The 21,640-nt window shown below is 42.8% G+C and overlaps 2 protein-coding genes across 2 annotated transcripts; both read right to left on the bottom strand.

The window, feature by feature from the left end:
• Positions 1-1,080: 1,080 nt before the first annotated feature.
• On the bottom strand, positions 1,081-1,434 carry LOC138883071 (uncharacterized). The gene has a single exon (XM_070163731.1). It carries the CDS (start codon positions 1,432-1,434, stop codon positions 1,081-1,083), a length of 354 nt encoding a protein of 117 aa, XP_070019832.1.
• Positions 1,435-1,496: 62 nt separating this feature from the next.
• On the bottom strand, positions 1,497-2,750 carry LOC138883070 (uncharacterized). Its single transcript, XM_070163730.1, has 3 exons — positions 2,366-2,750; positions 2,130-2,210; positions 1,497-1,933 (listed from the first exon to the last, which is right to left on the bottom strand). Exons 1-3 carry the CDS (start codon positions 2,748-2,750, stop codon positions 1,497-1,499), a joined length of 903 nt encoding a protein of 300 aa, XP_070019831.1.
• Positions 2,751-21,640: the final 18,890 nt, after the last annotated feature.

The following is a 21,640-nucleotide window of genomic DNA, read 5'->3' as shown; positions in this document are numbered from 1 at the left end:
ATGAGTAAGTCACTAACACGGTTCCCAGTCACCAATACCTACTCGATCGCGGACCGCCGCATGCAATCGTGATGAACAAATGCATGAACTTCCTAGACCTCCCCTTCCTTCTTTGCAAATGTGTCCCCTCACTTGCGCTCATGCTAAACAAATAATCAGAGTTCCACGATCATTTCCTTCAAATTGCAAACGCGTTGAAAAAAAGTCCACCTGCTAGAATTGATCCTTCGCGATCGCGACCCTCTTCTCGTGATTGCGAAAGAGGAAACCAGATGCCTAGAAATTAGCAACTCCTCCAAGTCCAAAATGAGTCCAAAGTTGATCCAAAACACACATGAAGTCCCTGGGACCCCATACAAACAGGTCCTAAAATAACAAACTTAGTCAAAGCCTCAAATCATGTCAAATAATATCGAAATCACAAATCGTATCCCAATTCAAGGCCGATGAACTAATGCACTTCAACCTTCTAAAACTAATGCGAATCATTCCAAACCAACTGCGATTCACCTCAAATTTTGCACACAAGTCATAAATGACACAACGGACCTACTCCAATACCCAGAACCAAAATTCGAGTATGGTATCAACAAAGTCAAACTCTCGATCCAACTTCTCAACCCTCCAACCCTTCAAGTTTCCAACTTTTGCCAATTCGAGCCAAAACGACCTACAGACCTCCAAATCCAGACATACACCTAAGTCCAAAATTACCATACGAAGTTATTGAAACCATCAAAACTCGGTTTCGGAGTCTTTTACACAAATGTCAATATTCGGTCAACTCACTCAACTTAAGCTTCCAACCTGGGACTAAGTGTCCCAATTCACTCCGAAACATCCACGGAACCAAACCAACCACCCCGTCAAGTCACGTAACCACAAGTGAACATAGAATAAGCAATAAACAGGGGAATGGAGCTACAATACACAAGACGATCGACTGGGTCGTCATATTCTCCCCCTCTTAAACAAGTGTTCGTCCTCAAACGGGTCTAGAATCATGTATGAAGTCTCAAATAGTTGTTGATATCTACTCCGCGTCTCTCGCTTGGTCACTCAAGTAGCCTCCTCGACTTGCTAGCCTCTCCAATAAACTTTCACTAAAGCTATATTATTTGATCTTAACTTTTGAACCTGCAGATCAAAAATGGCCACTAGCTCCACATCGTAAGTTAAGTCTCCATCTAGTTGTACTGTGCTAAAGTCCAACACATGGGAGGGGTCACCATAATACTTTCGAAGTATATAAACATCAAACACTAGGTGAACAACCGATAGACTAGGTGTCAATGCAAGCTTGTAAGCCACATTTCCAATCCTCTGAAGAACCTCAAAATGTCCAATACACCAAGGGCGCAACTTGCCCTTCTTCACGAGCCTCATCACACCCTTCATGGGCGAAACCCTACGCAAAACCTTCTCACCCACCATATATGCAACATCATGAACCTTCCGATCACATAACTCTTCTGCCTAGACTGTGCTGCACGAAGTCAATCCTGAATCAACTTGACTTTTTCCAAGGCATCCCAAACCAAATCAGTACCCAACAAACTAGCATCTCCCAACTCAAACCAACAAACCGAAGAACAACACTGCCTCCCATATAAGGCCTCATAAGAAGCCATCTGAATACTCGATTGGTAGCTGTTATTGTAGGAGAACTTAGCAAGCAATAGAAACTGATCCCAAGAACCCCCGAAACACATAACACAAGCACGTAGCATATCCTCCAAGATCTGAATGGTGCTCTCGGACTGTCCATCCATCTGGGGCTGGAATGATATACTCAGCTCAACCCGTATGCCTAACTCTCGTTGTAATGCTTTCCAAAATGGTGATGTGAAATGTGTGCCCTGATCAGAAATAATAGACACTGGCACACCATGAATACGAACAATCTTGTGGATGTAGATCTGAGCCAGCCGATCTGAAGAATAATTGGTCACAACCAAAATGAAATATGCGAACTTAGTCAACTGGTCCACAATCACCCAAACTGCATTGAATTTCTTCAAAGTCCGTGGGAGCCAAAAAATGAAGTCTATGGTAATAGGCTCTCATTTCCACTCAATAATCTCAAGTCTCTAAAGTAAGCTGCCCGGCCTCTGATGCTCGTACTTTACCTGCTAATGGTTCAAGCACCGTGCCACATACTCGACTATATCTTTCTTCATTATCCTCTACCAATAGTGTTGCCTCAAATCCTGATACATCATAGCGACACCTGGATGAATGGAATACCGCAAACTATTGGCCTCCTCAAGAATCAACTCATATAAGCCATCCACATTGGGCACACAAATTCAATCCTGCATCTGCAATACCCCGTTATCTCCAATAAAAATATCCTTGGCATTACCGTGCAGCACTGTGTCCTTAAGGACAAGAAAATGGGGGTCGTCATACTGACGCTCTCTGATGCGCTCATACAATGAAGATCGAGACACCACGAAAGCAAGAACCTGACTAGGCTCTGAAACATCTAACCTCACGAACTGACTGGCCAAAGCCTGAACATCCAATGCTAGCAGTCTCTCACCAACTGGAATATATGTAAGACTACCTATACTCTCTGCCTTTCTACTCAAGGCATCGTCCACCACATTGGCATTCCTGGGATGATACAAAATGGTGATATCATAGTCTTTTAACAGCTCTAACCACCTCCGCTGTTTTAAATTTAAATTCTTCTTCTTAAACAAGTATCGTAGACTTTGATGATCTGTAAGTACCTCACAAGACATGTCGTAGAGATAATTCCTCCAAATCATCAATGTGTGTACAATGGTTGTCAACTCTAGATCATGAACAGGGTAGTTTTTCTCATGGGGCTTCAACTGGAGCAAGCATAAGAAATCACCCTACTCTCCTACATCAAAGCATACCCAATACCAATCCGAGAAGCATCATAATAAATCGTATATGAACTCTATGCTAAAAGCAACACTAGAACGGGAGTCATGGTCAAGGCAGTCTTGAGCTTCTGAAACCTCTCCTCACACTCATCAGACCACCTAAATAAGGCACCTTTCTAGGTCAATCAAGTCAAAGGTGCAGCAATGGATGAGGAACCTTTAACAAAACAGTGATAATATCCGTCCAAACTAAGAAAACTCTAAATCTCAGTATCTGAAGACAATCTGGGCCAACTCTGAATTGCCACAATCTTTTTCGGATCCCCCTTGATCCCCTTACTGGACACCATGTGCCCCAAGAATGCCACTGAATTAAGCCAAAACTCACACTTGGAGAATTTAACATATAGTTTCTTCTCCCTGAATGTCTGGAATACAATCCTCAGATTGCTCATGATCTTCCTAGCTGCGTGTGTACACCAGTATATCATGAATGAATATTATGAAAAACGAATCAAGATATGGTTGGAATACATCATTCATCAGGTGCATGAAGGCTTCTGGGCAATTGTCAGCCCAAAAGACATCACAAGAAACTCAGCATGACCATAGCGGGTTTTGAATGTCGTCTTTAGAATATCGGAATCACGAATCCTTAATTGGTGATACCCAGACCTCAAATCAATCTTACAGAACACTCTAGCACCTTGTAGCTAGTCAAAAAAGTCATCAATGAGCGGTAAAAGGTACTTGTTCTTAATTGTAACTTTGTTCAACTGCCTATAATCAATACATAACCGCATTGTCCCATCCTTCCTTTTCACAAATAGAACCGGTGCACCGCACGACACCATACTAGGCTAGATGAATCCCTTATCAAGTACCTCCCAAAATTGTTCTTTCTATTCTTTCAACTCTGCTGGTGTCATACGACACGGAGGAATAGAGATAGGTTGGGTTCCCGGCACCAGGTCAATACCAAAATCAATGTCCCTATTGGGTGGCATGCTCGGTAGGTTTGTAGGAAACATATCCAGAAAGTCTCTCACTACCAGAACTGACTCAATGGTAGGAGCATCAGTACTAACATCCCTTACAAAGGACAAATATGCTAGACATACCTTCCTAACCATCCGTTGGACCTTCAATTAAGAAATCACTCTATTGGGAACATAATTTAGGGAATCTCTCCACTTAACCCTAGGCAACTCCAGCATCGCCAATGTCACGGTCTTAGCGTGATAATCCATTATAGAATGACATGGTGACAACCAACCCATGCCTAAAATCATCTCAAAATCAACCATGTTTAGCAGTAACAGATCAACTCTCATCTCTAATCTCCCAATAGTCACTACACACTACAGGTACACACAATCCACAACAATAGGATCACCCACCGGTGTATATACATGAACTGGCATAACTAAAGAATTATGGGGAATATACAAACAATGAGAAATGTATGATGACACATATGAATAAGTGGAATCAGTATCAAATAATACCGAAGCATCCCTGTGGCATATTGAAACAATACTTGTGATCACGGCATCAGAAGAAACTGCCACTGGCATGGCTGGAAATATGTAGCAACGGGCCTGACCACCACCTAATCGACCTCCCCCTCTAGGGCGTCCTCGAGCTGACTGGGGCCCACACCGAGCTGGTTGTGCGAGTGGTGTGTTGTTGGTGCTGAGATTATAGGCTAAGAACATTGCTATGGGACCCTACTCAATAGTCTGGGGCAATCTCTCTTGAGATGACTTAAGTCTTTGCACTCATAGCAGCCCTTCATGATAGGCTGTTGACCTAGATAGCCCAAAGAACTGACTATTGAAACTGAGCAGATTCGGCACGGTAAGAACTCTATGCCAACAATGCATTAAATGATGATTGAGCTAGGGGCACAATAGGAATTGTGGCAAAATAAAGAGCTACAAGAAACATAGCGAGCTGCTTGAACTATTCTAGAAGAATGACTTCTGCTATAATAGAAATGGCCACCAGATGAGGCACTACTGAAGCCACTTGAACTGCAAGGCCTCTTGGCCTCCTTCTCCTTACGCTCCTACCTGCGAACTAGCTCTAAGCGTCTAGTAATATCGACCACCTAATCAAACCTCGTACATGTCGCAACCTTCCGAGCCACAATGAAGTATTATCCATTCTTGAGGCAATCAATGAACCTCCTAATCTTCTCCCTCTCAGTGGGAACCAACCATACCGCGTGATGAGCCAACTCTGAAAACCTTATCTCATATTGAGTCACTATCATATCCTCCTAACGTAGCTACTCAAACTGCCTATGCATCTCCTCTCTACGAGTCTGCGGGAAAAACTTCTCTAAGAAGAGAACTGAGAACTCATGCCATGTAAGTGGCGCTGTATCCGGTCAGCTAAAAAGTAGTGCATAAAACACCACTGATGTCTAAAATACCTTATGTGCGAAGAATCTGCTGATACTGATCTATCAAATCCTGAGCATCCTCTAACTCTGCTCTACTGAACTCTAGAGGCTTAAGCCTCCCAAACCACTACAGTCTCTTCTGCTCCTCATCACTCATATGGGGACCAACCTCGGCCCTAGTAGTAGCAATTGTGTGAACTGGTAATACATCCGGTGTCTAGTGACTCTAAGCTAGCTGCTCTGGACTACTCGTGGCAGGAGTCTGGGAACCTCCTCTAACTTGTAAAGTGGTTGGTATAGCTAGAACTAAGACTTACTAAGCCAGACTCCTGCACACAGTCAAAATCTGGGTTGCGGCCTCCTGAAGACCAAGAATTACAATGGGCAATGTTGGTGCCTGAGCTGGTCCCACTGTCTCAACCTTATCTGGTACCTACTCCTCAGCTGGAGCAACTGGTGGCTCTACGGGTACTGCTCTGGCTGTAGTACGAGCCATACCTCGGCCTCAACCGCTGCCCCAACCTCTCGCAGCCCTAGCTGGTGGTACTGGTGGTCGTCCGCCAAATCAGGTCGCACGTGTCCTCAACATCTCTGAGAGATTAGAAGAGTCAAGTTCAAATTGTAGAAATAATAAATTTGCACAACACGAATACACGAAAATAAAGTTTCCTAACACTTTAGTAGCCTCTCGAAAATAAGTATAGATGTCTCTGTACTGATCCGCAACACTCTACTAAACTTTCTCAAGACTTGTAATACCTATAAACCTAGGGCTCTAATACGAACTTGTCATGATCAAAAATCCCAACCCGTTGTAATGGTGCCTAACATACCGTCTAGGTAATACGAAACTTAACAATAAAGAGCCAAAACAACATAAATTATAGAAATAGCATAAGTCTGAAACCATAATGTAACAAAATATTGCCAATATAAGATAAATACCCAAAATTTTGGTAAATACGGAGTTATGAGATCTACAACGGAATACAAGTTTGAAAACTAAGTAATAATAATATTGTTTGAACTGAAGCAACAGTACATAAGAAAAGACAAGTCAAAATTGCGGCCAAGAATTCAGCTCTACCTCACCTCTCGAAGTTGGGTCCAATAGATAGATCTACTGCTGATAACTAGTCCCCACATTTGGATCTACACAATTAAGTACAGAGTGTAGTATGAGTACAACCGACCTAATATACTCAATAAGTATCGTAACTAACCTCGACGGGGTAAAAAAAGCATGAATTATAAATAATACTAGCTATAACCTATACAGTTTTATCATTTTAACAAGTACAGAACAATAATGAAATCAAGTCATAAAGAACAGGATGAAGCATCTATGTGTCTATGTGTACACTTACTCAAATAATCTGCTCAGTCAATTCTCAGCACATAAAGATGATATGCAGTTAAATCGGGTAAATAAATCACAAAAATTTCAAGTAAAGATAAAATGCAAAATCCAAACAAACACTGGCCAGATTTTCTCAGCCATTCCATATCCATACCAACCCTTTATTAGTTTTACTCAATATCCACGTGTACACCATCAAGAAAGAAACATGAGAGGGTAACCCTTGGGAGATGGATCCATATTTACACGCAAGCACGGTCAACTCAATTTGCTACCAGCCCGGCGTGGTCACATGCATAACAATATAATCCGACCGGTGTGTTCACATTCATAATAACATACTTCGCCCAGCGTGGTCATAGGCATAACAACACAATCCACCCGGTGTGGTCACAGGCATCCAATCAAAATCATATCACATAGAAGCAAATATACATGAATACAAGTATATGATGAATGAATACCAAATCTCATGCTCCTGGACTGGTATAATTGACATGCTAAATTGTAGGCATGTTCATAGTGTGATATCATAGCTCAAACCGTTTATTTCATCACAAAGATAACAATTATCAGGTTCATTTAGGGATTTAGCCTCTACGTAATGTCAAACATGGCTCAAATAGTTCATAACAATGTTACAAATATGTGAAACATCATAGCTTAAAGCTTAACAGTTAATTCTAGGCATATCATAGCCTAAGCATAACCCGAGCATGGAAAAATACCCCGGTGTTAGCACATGGACTCAAAACCCCACACATGTGCGCACCCATAGTACGTAGCTATCACAATTCAGGAAACTAGTGCCTCAACTAAGTTAAGGTAAGATACTTACCTCAAACAAGCCAAATTGCTCCTCTAACAAACCCTTCCCGCTCGAATCAACGTCCGAAAGGCTTGAATCTAGCCAAAATAACGTAATACTATCAATAAAAGCTATAGGAAGTGTTCCAGAAGATAAATCTAAGATATTTAACTCAAGTCAAAAGGTTAACCCTGGGCCCGCACCTCGGAACCTAATAAAATTCATAATTCTGAACACCTATTCAATTACGAGTCCAACGATACCAAATTATCTAATTTTGACCTCTAATCGAACATCTGTGATAACCCAAAAGGTCTGGGTCATCACTTGATTTTAAATTGAATTCTACATTCTGAGGCCTTAAAAACTTCTTTTCGCATCACCTCGATTTTGCGTGTGCAGTCCGGCGCGTAGCCAGAAAGCTTATATGTGAAAATCTGTGAAAAATGATAAATTTTGGCTATAAAATTAATTAATTTGACTTAGGTCAACGTTTTGGGTAAACGGACCCAGACCTGTGATTTGACGGTCCTGAAGGGTCCGTAGGAAAATATGGGACTTGGCCGTATTCTCGGAATCGAATTATGAGGTCCCAAGCCCGAGAAATGAATTTTTTAAAGAAAATTATTTTCTAAAATTCTTTAAAGGATTTGGAAATAAATTTTGATTAGAACATGTTGGTATCGGACCCGTATTTTGTTCCGATGGCCGGTACATGTCTTATATGTGATTTAAGATAATTTTGTGAAGTTTGGTAAGAAACGGAATCCGTTTGACATGATTCAGACCTTAAATGCAAAATTTGATATTTTAAGAAGTTTTGAAATATTTCTTTGATTTTGAGATTTAATTTGTTGTTTAAGGGGTTAATTTAGAGATTTGATAGCACTGATAAGTTCATATGATGTTTTTGAGTTAGTACATATATTTGGTTTGAAGCCCCTAGGGCTCGGGTGTGTTTCGGATGTGTTTCGAACGGTTTTTGAACTCATAAAAGTTGCAGGTTTTTGTTGTTCTGTGCCCAGGGATTTTTCTCTTCGCGTTTGTGTGGGCACACTCGCGAACGCGTAAGGCAAATCTCCCAGGTGCCAAATTTCTTCTTCGCGAATGCGAAGCTGGTGACGCGAACGCGAGGCTAAGGGGGGGATACCCTTCGCGAACGCGACCCAGCATATGCGAACGCGATGACTTATGAGCTTGGGCAGGGGGGTATTATACCTATGCGAACGCGATCACCTGGACGCAAACGTGAAGGCTCAAGGAGTTAGTTCTCCATGAACGCGAAGGTCTCTCAGGCCTAACTCATTGCGTTCGCGATGAGCCTGTCGCGAATGCATAGAGCAAATTCGCCCAGTTATTTTAAGCTCAAAAAACAGAATGTACTACGGGAATTCCACCATTTTTCATAAACTTCATCTTCTCTACACCTCTTGGGCAATTTTTAAAGAGGAACTTCACCACAGCTTCATAGTTATGTAATCCTAAGCTTATTTTGTTCAATTTTTATCAACACCCACTAGGTTTCTAGGCCTAAAACATGAGATTAAGGGTAGAAAATTAGGGATTTGGGTAGAGTTAGGGCTTTTTGATTGTTTGGGAATTTGACCTCGTTTTGGAGTCGGATTTCAAAACAAAATATTTATTTGGGCTCGTGGGTGATCGGATTTTGGTCCGAACCTCGTATTTTGACCAAGCGAGCCCGGGGTCAATTTTTGACTTTTTGGGAAGAATGATGGGAAAGCTATAATTAAGCATTGGAATTGGATTGTTTAGCGTTTATTGATGTTATTAAGTCGATTATGTCTAGATACAATTGATTTGGAGTAAAATTCAAAAGGAAAGGCGGTGTTTGAGGCTTGAGTTGGGCATGGAAGTTCGAGGTAAGTGTTCGGTCTAACCTTAGCTTGAGGGATTAGGAGTTGTGTCCTATTTGCTATCTGCTTCCTGTTGAGTACGACATATAGGCATGGTGATGAGTATCTATACGTTGGTGTCGAGAATGACCGTGAGTCTTAAATTGCAATTTAATTTGTTTTCTTAAATAGTACTACGGATGCTTTAATTGATTATTCTCGATATTGAGCAAGGATTAAGTTTGTTTTCGTGGAAATTACTTATGATTGAGTATTGGTGTTAGCTGAGATGAGTAGAAGTTGGGTTAAGATTGGTTATAGTTGTTTCTCCCTTGCCAGGACGTATTTACTTTTATTGTCAAATCCCTTGCCGGGAGAGTGTAGCTTATTGTTGATCCCTTGCCGGGACTCTTGGTATGGTTGTTGCTAAAGGTATATAAATGTTATGTTGGATTGAGTTGCACGCCGCAACAATACTATATATGGAACGGGTTATACGCCACAACAATGTTATATTGGATCAGGTTGCACGCCGCAACAATACAATATATGAAACGTGTTGCACGCCGCAACAATGTTATATTGGATCGGGTTGCACGCCGTAACAGTGATATAAATGGATCAGGTTGCACGCTGCAACAGTGTTAAATGATAGGGTTCGGGTTGCGCGCCGCAACATTGTTATTATGGTTTTGTTGTAAATCTTGAATTGTTCTCTCATATTTCTCTTAAGTTTCTGCTGGATTCGATATTTTTCCCGTAGCATATACCCCTCCCATGTTAATTGTTTATTCCTGTTTATTTTCCACTGTGTATTATATAACTACACAGGTTTATCTAGAGTCTGGTCCTAGCCTCGTCACTACCTCGCCGGGGTTAGGCCAGACACTTACCAGCATATGGGGTCGGTTGTGCTGATACTACACTCTGCACTATGTGTAGATTCTGGAGCAACTTTTGGACAGTATCACTTGGGGAGTCTACCTTCAGTCCAGCTAGAGATCCCGAGGTAGTCCTGCAGGCATCCGCATGCCCGACGTTCTCTTTTACTTTATTATGTACTCTGTTTTCATTAGATTTCGAGACAGATTGTATTTCTTTCAGACATTTGTTGTAGTAATCTTAGTCCGTCCGTGCTCTGTTTTCATTAGATTTCGAGACAGATTGTATTTCTTTCAGACATTTGTTGTAGTAATCTTAGTCCGTCCGTGATATTGTGACACCGTATTCCGGGTAGACATGTGTGTTATCATTATCGTACTGGTCTTGGTTATTATATTAGATTAAGTCTTCCGTTTGATTTCATTTATCGTTAATATCTAAATGTTGGATACCTGTTAATTCAGATTGTTAAAAAGGATTAAAAATGAAAGAATTAGAAATTTTCTATGTTTAATGGCTTGCCTAGCTTCTACGAGTAGGCGCCATCACGACTCCCGAGGGTGGGAAATCCGGGTCGTGCCACCATCAAACCTCGATTTTTCATTTTTGAAAAGTAACCAAAAAATTTCCCATTTATTCATTGTAATTCACTAATTAAATGCCAAAACAAAGATGAAATCATAAAATAAATAATAAATCTGAGTTAAAAACAATTACCCCGATCCAAGACGTGAAAGCCCCCTCTAAAATTGCCCAAAGCTGAGCTCCACAACCCAAAATATGAAATTATAACTCTAACCCTCAATTTGGATTTTAAAAATTCTGCCCAGTTATTACCCTTCACTATCGTGGAATGTCCCTCACGATCGCGATGAACAAAAGTTGCGTGTAGCGCAAATCCTTCCTCGCGGACGTGATAACCAATTCGCGAACGCGATACCAAGTCAACGCGTTCCCTCACTCGCGTTTGTGCTATAAAACAATCAGAGCTCTGTGATCACTTCCTTCAACTCGCGAACTCATTAAAAAAATCCCACTATTCAGAATTGACCCTTTGCGATCGCGACCCTCTCCTCGCAATCGCAAAAGAGGAAGTCAACAACCCTTCCATGCCCAAAATGAGTGTAAACTTGATCGGAAACACACCCGAGGCCCCCGGGACACTATCCAAACATATCAACAGATCCTAAAATACGATACGAACTTAGTCGAGGCCTCAAATCACATAAAACAATATCAAAATCACGAATCACATCCCAATTCAAGCCTAATGAGCTAATGAACTTCCAACTTCTAAAACTAATGCCAAATCATACCAAACCAACTTTGATTGACTTCAAATTTTACACACAAATCATAAATAACATAACGAACCTACTTCAACTCTCGGAACCAAAATTCAAGCCTGATATCACTAAAATCAACTCTCGGGCAAACTTCTCAACCTTCCAAATCATCAACTTTCCAACTTTCGCCAATTCAAGCCAAAACAACCTGCAGACCTCCAAATCCAAATTCAGATATACACCTAAGTCCAAAGTCATCATACGAAACTATTAGGACCATCAAAACTCCATTCCGGAGTCATTTATATAAAATTCAATATCCGATCAACTCTTTCAACTTAAGCTTTCAACATTGGGACTAAGTGTCCCAATTCACTCTAAAACATCTGTTGAACTAAACCAGCCACCCCGTCTAGTCACGTAACCATAAGTGAACATAGAATAAATAATAAACAGGGGAATGGGCTACAATACACAAGACAGCCGGCTAGGTCGTCACACTAAATCTCAAATTTGAGGGAGTTTGGAGAATATTTAAGGAGGTTTTGAGTGAAATTTCATATTTCAGCTTGAGGTTTAAGATGAACATTTCAAATTTATGTTTAAAGTCTATAATAGATTTTAACAGTCTACACTACACGATTTTAACTTAATTTATATTAAACGGCCTTGATGGTTTATGATAGATTTCAAAAGTGTGTCGCGATCAATAATAGATTTTAACCGAGTATATACTAAATGACCTAAATGTGCTTATATTGCATTCCATTACGGTGAAGTGATACCTTATAAATTACTCCCGATCACGTCTTATGGTGCCCGTTTCATGTTGTTACCATGTACTTTAGTCACCAATTAAAATAAAGTTAAGAATATTTATGTTGTTCACACATAGATATGTCATTACTTTTAAGTTAATTGACATATAATTATACTCTCGGTGTTTCAAAAAGAATGAACCAATTACTATTTTCGAGAGTCAAACAAAGTTTTCTTTGATCATATTTTTTTAATAATTTTTAAATATTTTAAATTATTGACTATTATACCTTATAATACTTTTTATTTAAGTTCTAAATATGTAGATTTTATTAAAAAAAAAATACAATATATTCACACCGAAGTTAGTCAATTTGACCCTCTTACTTCAAAGAGGTTCAAAAAATTAAAATAGAGGGAGTAATCAATAACAAGTCATCACAACTTTTCCATTAACATATTGTCAATATTACTCATTAATTATTATCTTTTTCAATAATCATTACATTAAGTCACCAATTTTATGTTGTTAACATATTATTTAATCACTAATTTCCGATTTTATACGTTATAATGTAATATTTCTTATTAAAATATTGTTTTTTATTAAAAAAAAGTTATTTTATATAGTTTATAGTGAATAAGAAGTCTAATGTTAGATTGTAGATTATAACAAATCAGATCTTTTAGTATAAAAGATTGAATTACTAATAGTTTGGTTGAAGTAATCGACACTACTATCGAGTTTTCATCGAAGGTCTTTTTTAATTGTTGCGATCATATGTTTTATCATTTAGAATCCCCGAAATTCATTTAGCACTTTTTCTTTGAGCTTTTTTAAAAAAGAGTTTGAATTAGATCTTTGTATGCGGCAAAATCAGAAGACTTGATTTCTCGATGTCAAGTCATTTCGGAAGCATGCCTCGGGATCCCTAGGACGGGAGGCAACGACCGAGTTCCTGACCTCGGGGCTCGTCGAAGCCCGACTCAGAGAAAACGGAGACCGAAGCCAGGACTGAGGGGGAAGCTCCCAAGGCACACGGCTAAGTCTGATAGGGCCGACCTATCCAGAGCTTATGCTGAGGCATCACGTCAAGCCATCCCATCTCCATACTTTGTAATTAATCTCCACATACTTGTAGCCGAGTCCCCCCTCCTATATAAAGGGGACTCACCCTACCTTGTAAAGGGCGGAGGTTGCTCCATTTCTCCATAAGTGCAATAATATCTCTCTCTCTCTCTCTCTTTTTTCTTTCTAACTAGCTCGTTCTCACTGGACCGAGGCCACTTTAATATATATTGTTCTCTTACTTGTTCTTCACTATATTTCTCAATATCGGTCGTAAAGAACCTTGCTTAATCGTGTCCTTAATTGTTATCCCATTCCTGACTGCCCCGATAGCTAGAGCTCGACTCGAATCTCGACCGCAAGGTCCCCATCGACCGGTTACTGCCTCATTTTAGCTTGCACTTCATCGTTAAACTTCACGTTCTTAGCATCATCTGTTCTAATAACTAGCTCGAGAATAGATTACGTATTTTTAGAATCCCATTTACAAATTTAATTGTTGTTACCATTTTCACGATAAACAGTTTGGCGCCCACCGTGGTGCTAAAAATAATAGCGATTATTTTCTTGCTGATTTCATTGCACAAATGCACATTATCTTTCACACTTTTTCTTGTCCAAGATCCTTTGATTTCAGGTCAAAATGTCAGGCTCGGTAGACGGAGTTGAAAACGACAACCTCGAAAATCACGGGGAAAATGGCATGGCTGTCCCGGCCGCTAGAGCACCTCCACAGAATCCTAATATTGCGGCCGGACCTATCTTAGCGGATGCAGATTCGCAGGACGCACAACAAGTCGACAAAACTTCTCACACCAACAGGAGCATACAGCACAACGACCAATAGGGAGGTCAAAAAACTCCGGCCCAGGAAGAATAGGAAGTTAGTCTTCATGTTATTTTTGAAATGTTGCAGGCACAACAACTGGCCATTGCTCAGTTGCAAAGCTATCCGAGAACCCCCAACACAGCGGCACCAGAGATAGCTCTCCCCGCCGAGTGAGTACTCGAAAGGTCAAGCAACAACGGGTCAGTGGCTGACCCCGCCATAGTAAAGATGCTCGAGGACCTCACCAAAAGGATCGAATAAGGTGAGAGAATGATTGTAGCCAACGATAAAAAGGTCGAGACATACAACTCTAGGGTCGATCAGATCCCAGGTGCGCCCCCAATCCTCAAGGGTTTGGATTCAAAGAAGTTCATTCAGAGGCCGTTCCCCGAGGAAGCGGCCCCGAAGCCCATCCAAAAAAAGTTCAGAATGCTAGAACTCCCTAAGTAAAATGGCACCTCCGACCCTAACGAACACGTCACTTCCTACACCTGTGCAGTAAAAGGCAACAACATAAAGAGCGACGAGATTGAGTCCATGTTGCTGAAAAAATTTGGAGAAACGCTTTCAAAAGGGGCCATGATGCGGTATCACAACTTGGATCCCAACTCCATATATTTGTTCTCCATGCTAGCAGACACCTTCATAAAAGCACATGCCGGAGCCATAAAGGTAGCAACAAGGAATTCGACGTGTTCAAAATCAAGCATAGAGAGAACGAGATGCTGCTGGAATTCGTATCCCGCTTCCAGATGGAACGGATAGAGCTGCCACCAGTCTCCGACAATTGGGCAGTACATGCCTTTACCCAAGGCCTGAACGAACAAAGTTCGGTGGCTTCGAAATAACTGAAGCAGAACGTGATCGAATATCCGGCTGTGACCTGGTCGGACGTCCACAACCGATACCAGTCAAATATCAGGGCCGAGGATGACCAACTGGGAGCCCCTTCGGTCTCAGTGTACCCAAACAGGCTCCAGGCAGAAGAGTCAAAACCAAGCAAAGAAAGGTACCGACCATACCTTGAAGATAGAAGGAACGCCCCGAGGCGCAACCCACCCCACAACAATCGGAGGATAGATCGAGGTCAGGATACTCGAGGGCTCGTCAACAGAACCAGGTTCGATCGAAACGTAGTGCCGATAAATGCGCCCCACTTATTGGAATACAACTTCAGTGTCGACCTATCAGACATCATGTTCGCTATCGGCAAAATCAGAGAGGCCAAGTGGCCCAAACTGATACAATCGGACCCTTCACAGAGAAATTACAACTTAGTGTGTGAGTTCCACAACACGCACGGTTACAGGACCGATGATTGCCATCAACTACAAGAAGAAGTGGCTCGGCTACTCAACAAAGGGCACCTTCGGGAATTCCTTAGTGATCGGGCAAAAAATCAGTTCTGAGACAGGGAGGAAACCAAGAAGAACGAGGGAAACAAGCCGCAACACATCATCCACATGATCATGAGGGTGTCGATGCCCCGCAAGAACCCGTGATGGGAAGAACAAAAATATCCATCACCGGGGAAAAATGGACTCGAAGATATATCCCCGAAGATGCCCTCACATTTAGCGAAGAAGATACCGAGGCCCTGTCTCAACCCCACCATGATGCCCTGGTAATCTCTTTTCTTGTAAATTCTTTTCAGATAAAATGTGTACTCGTAGGTCCAGGTAGCTCGGCCAATATTATCAGGCCAAGGGTGATAGAACATCTCAGATGTCTTGAACGAATTGTGCCCGCCACTTGGGTCCTCAATGGGTTCAACATGGCGAGCGAAACAACAAAAGGAGAAATTGTCCTTCCGATTACCGTTGCCGGCACAACCCAAGACACCAAATTCCATGTCATCAAGGGAGATATGAGGTATAACACCTTGTTTGGGCGACCGTTGATACACTGCATGATAGCAGTACCATATACCCTCCACCAGATGATAAAATTCCCGACAAATGATAGGATTAAAACCGTCTACGGGGAATAACACACGACAAGGGAAATGTTTGCAATACACGACATGGTACCAGCGCTCATACCACTGCTCCCAAATAAGCCAACGGGTGAATCGAGTCTCGACCCTGGACGGGTTTGACAAAACAAAGTAGAAATCCATGTCGCGTATCTGCCCCGGGCGGTCATAATAAGCCAAATCTCAAGTTGCCACCAGCATATCTCATTTCAAGGTACAACCATTCCTTTTGTTTTATTTCGGATTAGAAATTAACCCTCGTGTAGGCACTCAACCGGAGACAACATCAACCCCACTTCGCCGAAAAGATGAAATCCCACGCAAAGGCGGGATTAAAATAAGGCAGCAAGGGGCATCACGCCACGAGAGAAAATTCCTCACCACATAATGCATCGCCGGCGTCAATGCCTCCACCCTCAAAACGATCGGAGGGTACGCCAAACCACATCTTTGGCCAAGCCTAGTTGAAAACAGTAGAAGGATGTAATAGGGCTCACGCCTCGGAACGGCGAAAACATACCAAACCTTGAAATGTCACCTACACATCCCGTGGTGAGGAAGAACTACTTCGCTCCTTTATTATTTTTTCACTAACCTGTATACAGGCAATAAGCTGGGCATTCGGAAGTTCTAACTTCACCCGGAGATCCAAGGTCTTAGCAGGGCCCGGCGTGCTCTCTTCCCTCAATCGGACTTCAGACCCAAAGAGGGTCCCGCCAACAAGATTATTAGCGGAGCAGCGTACCCCCAAAGAGGATCCCGCCAGTAGGATCTGACAAGATCACAGGCCCTCTTCCACAATCGAACAACAAGCGATGTCTTCTCTTAAGGGAACCATTCCCTCAGAATGACCGAAAATAGCAGACTGGGTTTCAAAAAGGAACCTTGTAACGAATCAGATGGTCCGTACCTACGCGGGCCGAGCTCACAACAACGAGACAACATGTATTTACAGCATATATTTATGCCAAGCAATAAAGAATATCTTTTTGGCATTTCATACTTCGGAAAAGGGGATTTCAGCATACTCGTGGCAAGAGCCTCTCCACCGAATGCATCCCGAGATACTCGGAGACTTAGAATCAGCAATTCAACACCCGCACGATCCCAGGGTCGGAATTCCGGGCTCAAAAAGCCCCCACAAGGCAACTCCGAGCTCACAAGAAGTGATCTTCATGCTTAAACAAACTCGATGACTCGGAGACTGCCATTAATCGCCATACGCTGGAAAACCCAAAGCTGTAAGACCCCTAGCAAGCAGCCTCAGCATAACCAAATCTATTCTACATTACACAAATTGTAAAACCTCAACAGACATGGAAAACTATAAGACCTAAACAGGCATGAAAATCCCGAAGTTTAGGCTATACGTCGCATTTGTAAGAATCCCTAAAATGCATACCCTTGATGTAGACGCCTAAACTATCACTCGGGATCAAAAATGGTTGGGCCAAGCGCACATGACTACGGTGAAAACTGCTGATACAGCCAAAATAACGCGATTCGAGGACACCCGACTGTTGCTAAAATCTCAAGCCACTACTTCGAATATACTTCGGAAAGAACCAGTTAAAACAGACTTCCCTCAACAGGCAAAAAACGAGCTCTGACCATGTCGACATCAAATCCCAAGAGTGTCAATCTACTCGACCTATGAGCTATGAACCTTCCGATGTGCTCAAAACATCGCCGACAACGACTTGAAATTGAGGTTCTTCTAAAACCGACGATGGGTCAGGCAAAAATATCTCAAAAGACCTTAACGAGCGGAAAAAAAACCTGCAAAAAAGCCCACGGGCAAAAACAGCGTAAGATCCATTGCTGCCAGCTAAGCAAGCCTCCAGGCCACATATTAAAAGGTCTCTACGAACAAACAACGTAAGCACCATTGTCGCCAGCTAAAAAATTGACAACTTGAGGGTTAAAATGAGCTCAAATCGTAAACTGATTCGGAGACCGGATCCAAAATAGTTAACTATGCAAGCCTCCGGGTCACATATTCAAAGGTCTCAATGACCGAATTAGCGTAAGAGGCACTATCGCCAGTCTGAAAACCAAAGGTACTTGAGGGTCAATTAAAGCTCAAGTCGCAACGTGACTCGGAAACTGGGCCCGAAATAGCTAAACTGCAGCATGCCGAAGGGCATGACGTAAATGCCACCATCTCAAGCCGAGCGAGTCTCCGGGCCACGCACCAGTAAGGTAACTCTGACTCAAAGCACAAAAGGCCATCATCATTCGCCCATGCAGGCAGGAAAAAGCTTGAGGGTCAACTGAAGCTCTAGTCACAATGCGACTCGGAGACTGGACCCAAAATAGTTGAAATGGAAAATGCCCAAGGGCAAGAGATAAGAACAATTACTACCTACTCGCACGAGCGTAAAATATTCAAGGGAAAGAAGGCTCGAGTCGAAGCCCGACTCGGAAATTAAGCCTAAACAGTCGGGCCAAGCATGGAGGCCCCAGCACCTGCTCACATCAAAGATCACACTTAATATCCCCCGGGCCTGTCTGATCAGTTACGAACCTACGAGGATCCCGCCAAACACCAAAACCAGCCTGCCCAGTTAAAAGCAATAACAAAAAAGAGGTACAGAAGAAATAAAGCTTCAAGTTTCATCCTATATATTACATGCACAAAAAAGGCGCATTTTCCAATCTACAGGCATGCTCTACAAATATCAGAAACAAAGCGACAAAACGGCGAAATCTACACTCCGCACTAAAGGTCTACAGCTTGTCAAATATTCCCTCTGCGACGTCAGCAAAAAGTGACCAAGCGTCATGCTCGTCCGCCCTTGCTCGAGCCAATTCCTTCGAGAGAACGAAGCCCCTTACATCGACCTCCTTGAGTACCTTTCTTCGGGATCTACAACGAACATATTCCTCTATCCTCTTCTCCTAGTCGAGGGCTCTCTTCAGCTCAGCTTGGGAATCAGCAGCATCCTTCATATGAATCACCATCTCCTAATCAGCCTTGGTTCGTCTTAGTGCTGCTTCAGCCCGGGCGTCAATTATCTCAGCTCTGACCTTCGAGAGGTCAGATTCAAGTTTCCCAATCATATTCGCTTGAACTTTGGTGTTGTCACGAATCAAGCGGAGTTGGACATCGAAGGCAGGCACCCTGGCCGAGGCACTTATCTCCTCCAAAGCTCGAGCCTGCATTTGAGCCCTCGGCTCACCACAAGCAACTCTGACGCGGTTGAAGTCGCCTTTGAGGTACTCCAAGGCCTTCGCCTTTTTCTGCAGCTGATATAACAAAAGGGGTTAGCCTTAAGGTTAGAAAGGAGCGAAGTGTGTAGTACAGGAAGTTACCTGCTCAATCAAATAACTCTCATAGTTTGAGCTCCGATACGCCTCATATCACTAATGCACCAACTTATCCTCCTTCTCCTCGCTAAGGAGCCTAAGGGACTCGCCCTTGTTCAGGGTTTTTTGGAGCCTGGACCATTGATGGAGTAGCTCAGACATAAGCCTTTCACAGGCCTACACAAGGAAAACACAATAAAGATAGGAGGGCGCGACATACAGGAAAAAATGCACCTAAACTCACCTCGAAGAGAAGCCGATGGACTTCTTCTAAGTTGGAACACACTCCTACTTATCCTGTCACTCCAGCACCAGGAGAACCAACCTCGGGCTAGGCATATTCACTCGGAGGAACCGCCGCCCGGGAATCGATACTCCGGGAACATCAGGTTCGGACGATGCCCTCTCCTCAAAGATACGTGCCCGCCCAGTTCCACTTAAAGCTCCATCACACCGCGGGCGTCGATCCCCCTTATCACTATCGTCCCTCAGCTCGGAGGCCGACGACTCTTTCCCCTCTTCGGAAGAGCACTGCCTCATCCCAAGACACTGCCCGATGTTTGCAAACGATGAATCTAGTACAAATGGAATGGGAAAATGTTACCTCGAATATACGAAGGCCAAGGCAAAGGCGACATACGCACATACCTTGGTATTTCACTCCCTATCTAGTACGAAATACAGCTCACCACCTGAGCTCGTCGCAGGTCGAATGGGTCACCAGCCTCCGAACCCAGCCTGGCAGGTCAAGGACTTTGCCCGGCGTCCACGAAGTTGCTACAATAAGGGATACAACATTATTACTCAACTAATTTTCATTATACGAAAAATTAGATGCCTCACTCACGTGCATGATTCCACCCTTCGGGAAATGGTAAAAACCCCACAGGGATAATGTCAGTCGTCCTGACCAAAATAAACCAACTGGCCCGCTCTCGATCCCAGTCTTCTTCATCGTCAACAACAAAGTGTATGGACGAACGTCACCTCAGAGTTAGCAGGCCTCAATGATGGAAGGGCTGGTATAGCCTAACGAGGAGATCAAGTGTGAATTTAAGCCCAGCTTTCTTCGCAAGAGCCTTATCAACAGCACCACTCGCCAAAACAACGGATGTATCTGCACTAGAGTAACCCGATACTTTAAACAAAAATCTAGCACAACCCTATTCGGGGGCCAAATGCGAAAGGGTATAGGTATACGCTCAAGAATCTATTAGTGGAGTCCGTAATACTCTCATCTAGGGAAAGCACCTACAGTATTATCCCCTCGCTCGACCCGTAGTATCTCCTCACCATCTCCAGATGCTCCTACTCTATTGAATAAACGGTCTTCGGAACTAACCCCAGCGGATCCTGGGCACCGGGAGCAGCACTCCCTACTTCCTGACGGGCCGGCCCCAAAGTGCTCACCATGACTATGGTAAAACTAACAGATCAGAGCAAGGACGTGCACCAATGTTTTTTCCTCCTGAAGAAATGAAGAACCCTATGCCAAAGCGGAAGGGCAGCTATCTAAAATAGTGAGGTCTTGCGAAGAAGCCGAAGCCGCCCCACATATATGCGAGAGGCAGCAACGACTCACCTACCCGAGGCGAGCCCCGGGAAGCCAACAGCCTCGATACTCGATCCAAATAGCATCTTTCAACAAGAAGTCAAGACTCAAGGAGCAGTCCATATTATCTCTAAGCTCGAGATAGCATTCTATCTCAAGGACCCCCGACCCGAAGAAGTCGGACTTCGGGAAGCTTTCGACGCCATCACTCGATGCGAGGCAGGTACCTGCTCTCGTGGTTCCCCTTTTCTGAAAGAGAGGAATAAGCACGGGAAGCTCCGATCACAAAGGCTCCACAAAGGTCCGAGGCAGCACCTAAATACATGCAACTCCTTAGAAGAATTCTATCCTATACGTTTTAAAGGGGGTATCTGCATCAAGATCAAAAGGGACCCCCTAGTACCCAAAGCCGACCTTCATACAGGATAACATCTTCGAAGGCCCTGAAATTTGGCGCATTATCCCCATACAACTTAGAATCCCATTTATAAATTTAATTGTTGTTACCATTTTCACGGTAAACAATCTTTGATGCTATATTCAGTTTATAATAAACTATATACTATTTACAATAACGCATGTAGACTGAGTCAAAATTTATTAAAGTATCACGACCCCAAATTCCACCAAAAATCATGATGGCGTCTAACCTACTTTCTAGGAAAGTCAACACTAAACAACAATAAT

This window comes from Nicotiana sylvestris, chromosome 12, assembly GCF_000393655.2.
Source record: "Nicotiana sylvestris chromosome 12, ASM39365v2, whole genome shotgun sequence".
Classification (NCBI taxonomy): Eukaryota; Viridiplantae; Streptophyta; class Magnoliopsida; order Solanales; family Solanaceae; genus Nicotiana; species Nicotiana sylvestris.
The sequence above is the reverse complement of the archived record's forward strand: the minus strand, read 5'-3'. Positions and strand labels throughout refer to the sequence as shown.